Source organism: Bolinopsis microptera, chromosome 1 (assembly GCF_026151205.1).
Source record: "Bolinopsis microptera isolate Bmic1 chromosome 1, MBARI_Bmic_1.0, whole genome shotgun sequence".
NCBI lineage: Eukaryota > Metazoa > Ctenophora > Tentaculata > Lobata > Bolinopsidae > Bolinopsis > Bolinopsis microptera.
In genome coordinates this window covers 6937345-6951753 of record NC_087072.1, presented here as the reverse complement: position 1 = coordinate 6951753, position 14409 = coordinate 6937345, and the positions used below count along the sequence as shown (strand labels likewise).

Sequence of the window (14409 nt, the reverse complement as noted above, 5' to 3'; positions counted from 1 at the left end):
CTTCTCTTGCATTAAAATATGTAATTACTGTAACGTTTAATTATATATTAATACTAATTTTAAACCCGTGTTAAAAGATGTTAGATGGATGAAAGTTCAAGGTGCTTGTTTTACAGCGTTCGACTGGTTGTATCTACATTATAATGTAGTATTCAATACAGATCACCTCAGATGTAAATCACATGTCTCTGCAGTACATAGGTGTCCTGATGTGCCTAACTTAGGTAAGTAGATATACAAAATACAAATGTCTATTATATATTGGCTCTAAATTAATGAAAACATCCTAACACTGCACTGTTCATGTCGTGCAGTCTGTAGATGCCACGTGACATATCCACGTGTCTCTTCACTATTTTCGTTCTCCTGCACACCTGACAGGATATAACGAGATGTGATTGGCTAGCCGGTTGCAGAGCGGACACACTCGCCTTGCTCTGCATTTAAATACTTTCGCACTGCTCAGAAGGGTACACTCTCCTCCCGAACCACGGTGATGCAGTGAAGTACTTTCACGGTCAAAATTTTTAGGGATTCGTTGACACATTGGTCTCCACTATCCACACCTATTAAAATATCGAGCTTAATACTGTCTTACAGCCTTAGAGGAATGCGTATGTACTTGAATTATAGCATATAATGTACTGCACATGAATATGATAATATATATAACTATATCAGCATACCTACATAACAAGTCAGGAGATAAGATGTTGTCGGTTAGTAAAAACGTGATAATGCTCTTATTGGAAGCCCGTGTAAGAGAGAGAGGGTCTAGGTTAAAACATTTTTTTTTTTCCCTTTCTCCCGGCCCGTGTCTGGGCACAAGAAAAGTAAACATTTACCCCCCACACAGCTCAAGAGGATCAGACACCGCGTATTAGTGGGAGGAGAGCGACATCATGGCCTTCCCGGAGAGCGAGTGGTTAATCAAGTTATTTCTACGCGTTCCAAGCGCCGCTACCTCTACATGGTGATGGAAGTACATGCGGGCGTCGATCTTGTCAACCTCCATGTCTCAGTACGAGATTCGGAAAAATGGGCCAAGTTTTACACGGCCGAGCTAATTGCTGCGTCAATGTCGTGCACGAATGGGCTTCATTCACAGGTGAGTGGCTCTTGGAGGGGCAAGTGACATCAAATACGAGCTACCTAACAGACACGCCATCGGCAGTGCATTTTTTCGTGAAACAATAAAAGAATAAAAACCATTTGCCTATGTTGAACATTAAGTGAATGGCTGTATCCCACGTGACCTACTTATCTATTTCTCAGGGATTCAAACCAGACAAAACCTGTTACTGGACGACAGGGGGTCACATGAAGTTAGCTGATTTTGGGGACCTGAATGAGGGTGGACGAGACGGTCTTTTTAATCCAGCACTGCGGTGGGACACCAGACTACATCTCACCTGAGTAGAGAATAATTTGATATTCCTGTTTTTTGAACTTAGTACTTGCGTTACTTTAAATCGTCCAATAAGCACTGTGGATATGACTGTGTACTGTGTAGGAAATAAATCAAAACGCGTCGATTGTTGTGGAATTCAGGCGTGACTTTAGACAACAGCAGCTTTATTTGACACATGTTATTTCATTCTCTAAAATAGCTTCATTACATAACCATGCTGCGATTGAAATTTAATCGCAATGTCATTTCAATAACAACATAATTATTTAAACATAATTATTACATTAATTTTTGAAAAGTTGATAGGCTGAACGTTTGTATTTCATAGCTAACCCCCAAAACCTAGCTCCCCGTTCTCTTGGCATGTCCCTAACACATCAATTGTGTTCTCCTGAAAGCTAAGTATCTGAATCTTGGGCGGTGAACGTTGAAAAGTGTAATGTAGGGCCATTTATTATGCTAGTTGCGGTGTAACCGTCCTTATTCCTGTAATTGTTGCTCAACTCTGTTGACTCTGAAGTTGGTTCTGAAATGTTACCATAACCTGGCTTTAATGTATTTCATATCAAGCAAATTTGTTGTTTCAACATTGGGTTTAAAGATTGCAAGAGTTGTTTAAAACTTCTTGCGCTTAAAAATTCATGAACTTTTTATAAGACTTTTCTATAAATTGGAACAATCAGCTCAGTTCATTTCATTCAATCTGTAACTTGAAAGTGTTGCAATGAAATAGTATTTAATCTGAGAGTTCTTTGTTAAGTAATCCAAGTGCAGGGTTTGGATGCAGAGCGTCGAACTGAAGACTCGGTGAGAAAAAATGAGACAAAATGTGTTCTTTGTGTTGTTGAAGCTATACTTCTCTTAAAATTCATCTTTAATTTGTTTATATCAAAAAGTGAACCTAATTGCACGGTGTGCAGCGTGGTTGTGGTAGGGAGGGTAGGTGTGGTGCAGCGTGGTAAGGATGTTAGGTGTGGCGCAGCGTGGGTAAGGGGGTAGGTTGGTGACTGGTGCAGACGTGGTAAGGGAGGTAGGTGTTGTAGTGCAGCGTGGTAAGGAGGGTAGGTGTAGTGCAGGTGGAAGGAGGGTAGGTGTGGTCAGCTGGTAAGGAGGGTAGGTGTGGTGCAGGTGTGGGTAATGATGGTAGTGTGGTGCAGCGTGATAGGGCGGGTAGGTGTGGGCAGCGTGGTAGGCGTGGGTAGCTGTGGTAGGTTCATTTAAATCACATGTTGTGTTATGCTTTCCGTTCGTAGCCATTTGTTCCTGTAATTGTACACATTCACGCATAAATATCGCGCATTAATGAAATATCATTTAACGCATACATTTAATAATCATTAAATACGAGGTAACCAAAGAAACGATCTGATCTTTGAGATCTATGTTTCAGTTCGATTGTCACTGAATGAACGGCTCCAGTGTTACCCTGCATATAGTTTATATAGTATATTATAGCTACTTCGTTACGGCCGCGGCGGGATTGTTAAACGTTATATTACGCAGCAAGCCAGATTTGGACGATTTTAGACCACCTCCCTTTAGCCATTTCTACTATGTGTAAATTACAGCTTTGGTAAAACCTATTATATATAGCAATCCGGCCACAGGCCACATGTATATTTACTAAACCGCACATAAACTGAATGTCACATTTAGCGCCTTCTGTTACATACTAACACAGTATTACACACTAACACAGTACACACCAGTATTAACACACTAACACAGTACAACACCAGTATTACACACTAACACAGTACACACCAGTATTACACACTAACACAGTACACACCAGTATTACACACTAACACAGTACACACCAGTATTACACACTAACACAGTACACACCAGTATTACACAGCACACACTAACACAGTACAACACCAGTATTACACACTAACACAGTACACACCAGTATTACACACTAACACAGTACACACCAGTATTACACACTAACACAGTACACACCAGTATTACACAGTACACACTAATACAGACACACCAGTATTACACACTACACAGTACACACCAGTATTACACACTAACACAGTACACACCAGTATTACACACTAACACAGTACACACCAGTATACACACTAACACAGTACACACCAGTATTACACACTAACACAGTACACACCAGTATTACACACTAACACAGTACACACCAGTATTACACCTAACACAGTACACACCAGTATTACACACTAACACAGTACACACCAGTATTACACACTAACACAGTACACACCAGTATTACACACTAACACAGTACACACCAGTATTACACACTAACACAGTACACACCAGTATTACACACTAACACGTACAACACCAGTATTACACACTAACACAGTACACACCAGTATTTACACACTAACACAGTACACACCGTATTACACACTAACACAGTACACACCAGTATTACATACTAACACAGTACACACAGTATTACACACTAACACAGTACACACCAGTATTACACACTAACACAGTACACACCAGTATTACACACTAACACAGTACACACCAGTATTACACACTAACACAGTACACACCAGTATTACACAGTACACACTAATACAGTACACACCAGTATTACACACTAACACAGTACACACCAGTATTACACACTAACACAGTACACACCCAGTATTACCACATACACAGTACACACCAGTATTACACACTAACACAGTACACACCAGTATTACACACTAACACAGTACACACCAGTATTACACACTAACACAGTACACACCAGTATTACACACTAACACAGTACACACCAGTATTACACACTAACACAGTACACACCAGTATTACACACTAACACAGTACACACCGGTATTACACACTAACACAGTACACACCAGTATTACATACTAACACAGTACACACCAGTATTACACACTTACACACTACACACCAGTATTACACACTAACACAGTACACACCAGTATTACACACTAACACAGTACACACCAGTATTACACACTAACACAGTACACACCAGTATTACACACTAACACAGTACACACCAGTATTACACACTAACACAGTACACACCGGTATTACACACTAACACAGTACACACCAGTATTACATACTAACACAGTACACACCAGTATTACACACTTACACACTACACACCAGTATTACACACTAACACAGTACACACCAGTATTACACACTAACACAGTACACACCAGTATTACACACTAACACAGTACACACCAGTATTACACACTAACACACTACACACCAGTATTACACACTAACACAGTACACACCAGTATTACACACTAACACAGTACACACCAGTATTACACACTAACACACTACACACCAGTATTACACACTAACACAGTACACACCAGTATTACACACTAACACAGTACACACCAGTATTACACGTTGCTAGCTGGTGAACCCTGTAAGGTTTCTGTTACAGCCTAAGTCGCGTGTTTTCCCTGAAATTATATTAGTGTAGGGAGGATGCGGCTTTATGGCTATGTGACTATACTCCGGTACAAATTCCTTATTATATATCTTCATGGTGAACTTTCATATTCACCGCTCCGGCTCATCATATCAAATGAATCATATTGATAGATATCTTCAAATACATGTATTTCGCATCTTCGCAATATTTGATCTGCACTTTACATTCTTCAAAAACTTTACAACTGATACTTCCTTGAGAAAATTATTTACGGATTGTTACCTTTCCGAACATTCTGATTTTACGACAACAAGTGCCCTGTGATTCAATAAGATATGTACTCAAAAATGTATCGCTAGTACGGAAGATTTATTAAGTCACAAAAATATTTTTGCTACTCAAAAAGTAACCGCTTCAATGACGGGCTAACCCGTAACCTACGAAGGTATTAATAATGGACGCTTGCTCACGATAAAAGATGATGTGAGTTTAATCTGTCTTCTTCCACTGCTACAGCTATCCCTACCAGCTATCCCTCTCTCTAGCCACCTTCTCACACGTGGCATAAGGTTAAGTCGCCACGGTGGCTCATGCCAGAGTTACGCGCCATGGTCGCCAAGGGATTGCGTAAGACTAACTGGGCGGTGCTACTTACTCTACCTGATGGCTAGACACTCTAACAAGAATACTTACTGTCGGGTGTTTTAGTGGGTGCATGTGGCTGGCTCCTGGTCCCTTGATCAGTCCCAGTCTCTAGATCTGACCAGCTGGTACTCTGCCCTGGTTAATTGTGCAGTAATTAAACTTGTATATCTCTGTAATTAGTGTGTGCTGCAGGTCTTGATTGGGTCTCACACAAACTAAGCGGGAATTAACACCGAGTGTATTGTAAGTTCCATGTAAGAGTTGCTAGAGCGCGTGTGACATACTAACATATCTAGTAACATATCTAGCATTGCTGGGATTCCCAAAATATTCATGTCATGTGTGAGAGCGGATGTTTGGAGCTATATTTAGTTCTTGAAAGCTAACCGCACTTTTACCTACCGCTGATCTGGCAATAACAAGTGATTGATAGACTTGATACTAGGGGTGGAAGGAATCACGTGACAGCCATGTGAGTGTCGGATTGGACGCTTGTTAAGATTAATTGTTTATTGATTGGAATTGCGTATGAAATAATCTAGCAGTGTTGACTCCCCGCCCGTGATCAAGTCTATAAATCAAATAATTCGGTTGTTTCTTTGAACTGGCTTACTCCAGCTCAGCTATTTTCAAAGTGCCATGATGAGAAATGGCTATAAATCCCGCTATATCTATTATCTTTAGTATGTACCCTTGGTATGTAACCCTTGGTATGTACCCACATTCTAGTGCGGTAACACACATAGTTTGCGTGTGTAACACACGTATTTGGGTGTGTTTGATGGTGGTAATAAGAACACACATAGTACACACACCAGCTAATAACTTACAGTACCTAATTCCCGACATGTCATCAGGTGCTCACCTCTCAAAATCGCGGATGGAGTGTACGGTAAAGAATGTGACTGGTGGAGCGTCGGAATATTTCTCTAACGAAATGATGGTATGTACCCGCACTTTATGTACCCCGCACTTTGCGTACCCCGCACTTTATGTACCCGCACTTTGCGTACCCGCACTTTAATAGTAGTGTACTCCAACTAGGAACCCACACTTCGGCTACCAACAATTCTTAATACCTAGCTATCCATGCTAGTCTAGTGCTGAATTTGCGATGTAAATTTACAAGTCTTAATTTTGTTGAAGTCTTAGATTGCACCTACTGTAAACCCTAAATCCCCTGCCTTAGAAAACCGTTATTGCTCTTCTGTGTTCCTCTAGACTGTACACATAAAAATCTAAATTTAATAGAAATAATTTTTTAAAAAAATTTTCATTTTTCGATAGTACTAAGTAAACTATAGGTAAAATATAAATTAATCATAAGCTAAAATGTACTAATCTTTGATTTAAAGGGGGAAAAAAGAAGAAACTTGTCATATGAGAAAATTGTCATCAGCTATTGGGAGCTTTGTAGAGTTGTACATGAAAGTATGGTCCCGGGTTTCGACGGGAATTGCGGGTAAATCGTTTTAAGGTTCCAACGATCCACCCCCCACTTGTTTTTTGGTATTAGCATTAAAAGTGTTGTTAGCCATTTATGCAAAAAATTTAAAAACTAAAGGGAGAAAAGGGAAAAAGAGGAAGGAAAAAAAAGGGACAAACAATTAATTAAAGTTTTTATGGGACATTAGATTTAAAAATTACAGCTTCAAAAATAAATCACGAAAAAATTTTAAATTTAAAAATGATAATTTGACATGACTGATGATGCAAAATAGAAATCTCCAGAATCCTAAAGTACCTTTTCAAAAAGGCGAGCTCAACAACTTACTCTTTTTCCCTCGCAAAGGGAGCCCATTTCCTTGTTTAAAAATTTTTGGGGCCCAAGACAGACTTCTTTCCCTAAAACCTCTTTAAATAGGGTTTTCATTTTTACTTTGTTCTAAATATTTGTAAACCCAAGATCAGCATTCGTAAATTAGATCTTGTTTTCTCCCTCCAAACCTTACCCCTTTTCCCTTCCCTTAAAAAGTTTACTATAATACGAATTCCTGTCGGGCGAAATTTTTTTAATTTATAAAAATTTCCTTAAATCATGAAATTCTATATTTCCTCCATCCGGAAGGGATTCCCCCCTGTTCCAGTAACCTTTTGTATCCCCTAGCCACACACACCGGTGACCTTGCTTTCTTTGACACGGGGAAATTAAGAGGCATCATGATTCGGTACCAAATTTGGGGAACCCGTGTCTGTTCCCCCTAGCAAATTTTGGAGACCCTAAAGAGTTTTCCCCAACTTCGCCACCCGTATGGAGGAAACAGGGACTTTCATTTTTGGGAAATTTTCCGGGAGGGGAAAAAGTAGGTCCCCCATCTTCCCCTCGCCTTAACTTCCTCTCCTCCCCCCCTAAAATTCACCCCCTACAATTCCATTTTAAAAAGGGGATGATTTAAATTTATCTCGCAGTTTTCTTTTTTTTTTATTTATTTGCTCCGTAATAAAGCTTCAATAATTTATGTTTTTCTGAAAGAATTTTTAAAATCTTTAACCCCTTTCCCAACGAACTTTGGCACGATCCACTTTCTAAGTGTGTGGCAATTTACTTACACCCCGGGTTTAAACTCGTAGAGATGATATTATTCGGAACATGTGAATTCTTAAAAAATTTAATTTTCGTTTTTCGGGGACAACCTTTGTCTACCGAAAATTTTTTGGGTTTCCCCTAAACTTCACAAGAATTTATAATCTAATTTATAGCGGGGGATAAATGTACACAAAAGCAATATCGTTTAGTCAACAAGCTTAAAAGTTTTAAAAGATACTTTTCAAACTGAACTCTATCTACAACAAAAGAATTAACTGCGACTGGGGCATTTAAAGTCAAAAAAGTTCCCCGGAAAGGCTCCTAATAAGATTTTTAATATGCAGAACGACTTTACCACTCGTATACCAATCTAGACCTTCAGGTTGTACGTCACTGCTTTTCACTAATAGATTCCCTTTTTTTAAAACGAATAAATTTATTTGTTTTCTTGTAAGAACAACAATTTTTTTTCTAAAAAGGAAATAACGGGTACTTTTTTGGTTTTTTCCCCTGAAAACCAAAACACTATTTAATTTATTTGTTTAAACCTTTTTTTTGTTTTGGGGATCAGATTTTAAGACAAAGAAAGGGTTTTTCCCCTGGGGGGAAATCTAGTAGCCAGTTCGCTGATTTTTTAGGGAAGTTTAATTCAACTACATGGCACCCTAATCAAAAAAAAGAAGTTCGGTCTCGCAAAACTTCTCAAGAAACGCAGATTGTGACGACCTCAAACCCATGAAATATTTGCATTTCTCTAACCCCAAACCGGTCCCTTTTTTCCCCCTACCCCCCCTTATGGAGAGGGTGGTGACGACAAAAATCCTAAACTTTCTCGACCAAAATTTGATGATAACTCCCGGGCACTGCAACCCAAACTTTTCAACAAACTTGATGACTTTTTTAATTTCCCGTGGGCATGTACACATTTTTTAACAGTAATATTTCCCCTTTTTTGTTTTTGGTTATAAAGTTTTTTAAAGGGCGGTCCTTCGTTACTCTTCATTATCTCTGACCTTATTCTTTTCTGTGTTCTACCCAAAACCCCTTTTTAGGACACTTCTTTTAAGATTTATAATACAGACTCCGAAGATAAATTCAAAACTTCTGAAAGACCGACCTTATTTTTGTACAAATACGAACCTTGATGTAAGACTCCTTGACATCACATTTAACGTGAAAATGATCACTGACGTGATTGCTTTGGGGTCTTGGGACTTAAACCGACAGTATTTAAACCCCGAAACCGTGTGCCCAAATCTTTCTGATGATGTTCACAAAAGCATTTTTCCCCTCTCCTTTTTTCCTTCCGCTTTTTTTAAAATTTCGTTCAGTTACTTTATTTTACCCGGGCTACCCAAGGGTCATTTTTTCTTTTGGTGGGGTTCACTTCTGGTATTGGGTTCATTCCCTTCCTTTCCCCTTTTTCTTTATACTTTTTTTTTTATTGTTTTAAAGAGTTGAAGGTCCCTTTAAAAATTTCCTATTCAAGTAATTAGCAATTGCTGAGTAAAAGTCATAACTCCATAATATTAACCCCCTTAAATTCCCGATTTAATTTTAAACTGATAACAGTGTTTCCCAGGTGGGAGAAGTCCCTTTTTCTCCGAGTCCCCGGTCGGAACCTATCCAAATTATGGACCATGAGAAGACCCGGCCTCCAGCGACGTTTTTTTTGAGGCCGCGTATCGATCTGATCCGCAACTTGCTTACCGCCCTGAGCCCGTCTGGGTCGAATCGATGTAAACGAGATAAAAAGCACAGATTCTTCATAAAAACAATGGATATTAGCAGCCCTTAGCAGCAATAACAGCAATGGAGGTGAAGTGACACGAGGAGTAGAATATACCCTGCTTGTGGATCATACCCGCAGAAATCCAATACCACTCCAACCTGCTTGTTACATGATCGACAGAGTAGTAAGCGCAGTGTAACGCTCTTCCTTGAGGATATACAAGTCGAGATGCTCACAACAGGGAGGAGAGTATGAGGTGTCATTATCCCAGACATCTTATCATACCTACCGACTATACAAAGTGTCGTAAGAGATAGAAATAAGAACTTCCATTTTTCTCCTTTGCCACTTCCACGTTTATTTCTAGAATTTTGTATTCAAAAATGTTAAAACTGTTTTACATCATTCCACGGTAAAACTAAATTAAACAGTATAATAATCCCATGCACCTGTCGAGATGGCACAAGAAGTGAACGGTCCTGACACAAGGCACGTTTAGCTCGGTGCCGGTCCCAGGACTATCACCAGCAATAGGTAATGTGTCTACAGAGACAAGTACGTTATGTAGGTCGCCGTACCTGGCAACCACACGTACCGGAGATACATTGGAAGGTCAGGTATGGTAGATGGTTGCAGGGAACTTGTATGAGTATTCAAGGTACTAATAATCACTAATATACTATTACTAATAGTTTGTACATAATATTTACTATTACGTTTAAAATAAACATTATAGGAAAAAATACACTAAAAATCTTCATATTAAGAATGGAATGCGTGAAATCAGGATTGAAGATATTAACTGGTGATATGCGCTTGAAATTACGGCTCAATTTTAATAAGCAATGACTGATCTGTGAAATGAACCCTTTAGTGAGTGGTAAACGTGCGACAAGTTGCGTGAGGCAGACAAAGACTTGTTGAACAAACTTGAAAGTAAAACAAATATTTGACATGAAGGGTATAAAAACAAAAAGGTATTTTAAATGTTAAAAATTTGTCTACGATTTGAAACAAAATAAACTTTGAGCCTCAATTGTTAGATTTTGAGAGCCAATTCAAAATTTGGACACGATCTTTGCAACACCCTGTAAAACTCTTATATCGTACCATTTTGCAGTGATAACAAATAACTACCATACATGAATCAACGTTACAGCATTTTATCTCATATTTGAAAAGATAATGTTTTTAAAATCTTTGATTGTATGTTTGACAAACTATGATATAATATCAGTAATCTTACTAAAAATACAATTTATACATGAATACAGAATACAAATAATAGGTTTGGTATATATATAAATATATATAAAAAATAAAAATATCTTTACCAGATGAACATCTAATGAAAGACGTAATCTTCTAATTATTATCTTAATTGCCCATAGGTAAAGTCGGATAAGTATTACATCCTTCTAGAAAGCTGACTAGGAAAAAGAGATACTGTGATTTTGCTCTTAACTCAGTCCCATACCCAGGTAATATCAGGGACAAAAGATCTCCGATTATTATTGCCAAAATCGCGATAAACCGCTATTTTTAACAAGACTATACATTAACTAAACATAAAATTTGTCGCATATAATGGAAAATCGCGATTCCGTACATGCCGCGATTTCCTTTGTCCCTGGGTAATATGAAGATAGAAATACGAACCACTATTTTATTTGTGAAATAACTACGACAGCAGTGCAAGCAGGCATGTTTTACTTGTGGGTTGTAGGTAGAACAGCCACTTTAAAATATTTGTTTCTAAAATTAGAACTCAACTTTCCATTAGAAACAACAGACAGCACCTTAAAAACGTATAAGAGCACATTTCCCAGCAATTAGTTTCATACTTTCATTAAGTTTTTGTAGACGCATTTCACTTCAACCAAAAAGCTTCACTCAATAATTAGATCCACCATTAACCTAGTTCCATGCATCACGTGACCACCAACCCATTTCTCATTACCGCTCTAGTTCACCTTGTTGAAAGAGTTTGTCCCCATTATCTGCTCACAACATTCCACTTTCATGTCACATGACCATTGTCCTCACAAGATTTAGATTCATCACGAGTCACGATATAGTTTTGAGATCAGTTCTGTGGATTACATTCTAGTAGTTTTCTAGAATTTCATCTTTTCCGACAAAACTCCAAATTATAACGTCTTTTATTTGTAAAACCTACCTACCAGTAATAGATCGATGCGCCAGGTACACCTAGTGTGCTACACTACGTAATAGATACTAAAAATAATTTGGAAGCCCTGATCAAGTTTCTGATTAGAATTAGAATTAGAATAAGAATAAAATTAAATTTACACAGAAATACATACACGAATAATAAATAAATCAAAGTTCAATCTGCGTGCAGTATATTACACATCAGTTACAAAAATTGTTACTGTAATAAATTACAAAAAGGCCGACAGTCTGTGCTCATACTTGTAGATCTCAGAACTTAATGAATAGATAAATGTAACAGATTAGTATGTGCTTTGATTATAGTATTAAAAACCGATTCAAGACGCATCTGACTAATTCCAAAAAGTCCAGATAATATATGATTACAGGGTTTTTCTTATAAAGAGAGTGGGGATAAAGGTAAGAGGATTAGAGTGGGGTAAACGAGGGTAGATACAGATATGTGCACGTGCTAGATCTCGGCAACAGCGACGTCAACTACAATGGGTGCGTTTTATCAGAATGATATATTATATGGGAAGGAGGATGGTTGGGGGGTAAAAAGGAGTGTGGCGTTTCGAAAATGGCTCATTTCAAATGAGTTAAGAGGTATTAGGCAGTTTATAATGGAGGGTTTGTGGGTGTTTGTTTTTAGGGGTTTGAGTACTTTTTTATGTTTAAGCAAGGGGGGGGGGGGGGGGGGGGGGGGGGGGGATAAAGGTAGTACACTCCAATAGGAGTGGGGTGGGGGGGGGGCGGGGGGGGGGGGGGGGGGGGGGGGGGGGGGGGGGGGGGGGGGGGGGGGGGGGGGGGGGGGGGGGGGGGGGGGGGGGGGGGGGGGGGGGTGGGGGGGGGGGGGGGGTGGGGGGGGGTGTGTGTTTGATAGAAAGATGATTTATATGGTATAGATTATGTTTGTGTTTGGGGTAGTGTGGTTGGGTGAGGTGGGGGGGTTGGGGGGTTTTTGTTGGAATGAAACCTATGGGTGGGGGAGTGGGGATTGATGTTGTTTGAGAGGTTGTTATAAGTGTTTGTTGGTGTGTGGGGGTGTTGTTGGGTGGGAAGTTGTGGTGTGTTTAGGTAGGGTGGTGTAGGGTGGGGTGTGGGGTGTGTGTGTGTGTGGTGTTGATTGTGGTTGTTGGGGTTGAGGTGGTGGTTTTGTTTTTTGGTGTTGTGGTTGTTGTTTATTTTTTGGTGGTTGTGTGTGTGGTGTGGTGTGGGGGGTGGGGGGGGTTTTGGGTGTGGGGGTTGGTTGGTTGGTTGGGTGTGGGGGGGGGGGGGGGGTGGGGGGGGGGGGGTGTGTTGTGGGGGGGGTGGGGGTGGGGGGGGGGGGGGGGGGGGGGGGGGGGGGGGGGGGGGGTGGTGGGAGGGGGGGGAGGGGGTGGGGGGGGGGGGGGGGGGGGGGGGGGTGGGGGGGGGGGGGGGGGGGGTGGGGGGGGGGGGTGGGGGGGGGGGGGGGGGGGGGGGGGGGGGGGGGGGGGGGTGGGAGTTGGGGGTGTGGGGGGGGGGGGGGGGGGGGGGGGTGGGGGGGGTGTGTTGGGGGGGGGGGGGGTGGGGGGGGGGGGGGGGGGGGGTGGGGGTGGGGGGGGGGGGGGGGGGGGTGGGGGGGGGGGGGGGGGGGGGGGGTGGTGGGGGGGGGGGGGGGGGGGGGGGGGGGGGGTGGGGGGGGGGGGGGGGGGGGTGTGGGGTGGGGGGGGGGGGGGGGGGGGGGGGGGGGGGGGGGGGGGGGGGGGGGGGTTGGGGGGTGGGTGGGGGGGGGTGGTGGTGTTGGGTTGTGGTGGTGTGGGGGGGGGGGGGGGGGGGGGGTGTGGGGGGGGGGGGGGGGGTGGGGGGGTGTGTGGTGGTTGGTGGTGTTTGGTGGGGGTGGGTGGGGTGGGGGGGGGGGGGGTGAGTGGTGGGTTGGGGGGGGGGGGTGTTGGTGGGGGATTGGGGTGTGGGGGGTGGGGTAGTTGGGTGGGGTGGGTTGGGTTGTTGAGTGTTGTTGTGTTGTATTTGTTTTGGAGATTGGGGGGATGGTTGGGGGTGGGTGTGGGGGGGTTTGGGGGTGGGAGGTGGGGGGGGGGGGGGGGGTGGCATAGGGGTAGTTGAGGGTGGGTTTTGGGTTTGGGTGTGTGTTTTTGGGGTGTGGGGTTGAGGGTTGTGTTTTTGGTTTTGGGGGGGTGGGGGGTTGTGGTGGGGGTGGGGGGAGTTTGTGGTGTGGGGGGGGGGGGGGGGGGTGGGGGGGGGGGGGTGGGGGGGGGTTGGGGGGGGGGGGGGTGTTGTTGGGGTTTGGGGGGTGTGTGGGTTGTGGATGGTGTTGTGGTTTGTGGTGTTGGGTGTTTGTTTTGTGGGGTGGTGGGGGGGGTTGTATGGGTGGAGTTTGTGGTGTTTTGGTGGGGGGTTGGGGTTTGGGGAGGGGTTGTTTTTGTATTGTGGGGGTTTGTTGTGTTGTTTGGTTTTTGGTGGTGGGGTTTAGGTGTTAGTGGGGTGTAGGA

General features: G+C 42.3%; 1 protein-coding gene across 1 annotated transcript; it reads right to left on the bottom strand.

Annotated features, from left to right (window-relative positions):
- Positions 1 to 2299: 2299 nt before the first annotated feature.
- LOC134826796 (basic proline-rich protein-like) lies at positions 2300 to 14183 on the bottom strand (the record flags this gene model as incomplete). The annotated part of the gene is given in 6 exon segments (XM_063839327.1): positions 2300 to 2674; positions 12663 to 12811; positions 13147 to 13297; positions 13300 to 13875; positions 13928 to 14032; positions 14034 to 14183. Coding segments are annotated over 6 exon segments (1506 nt in total), but the record flags the coding sequence as incomplete, so codon positions are not given.
- Between the last annotated feature and the right edge of the window lie 226 nt (positions 14184 to 14409).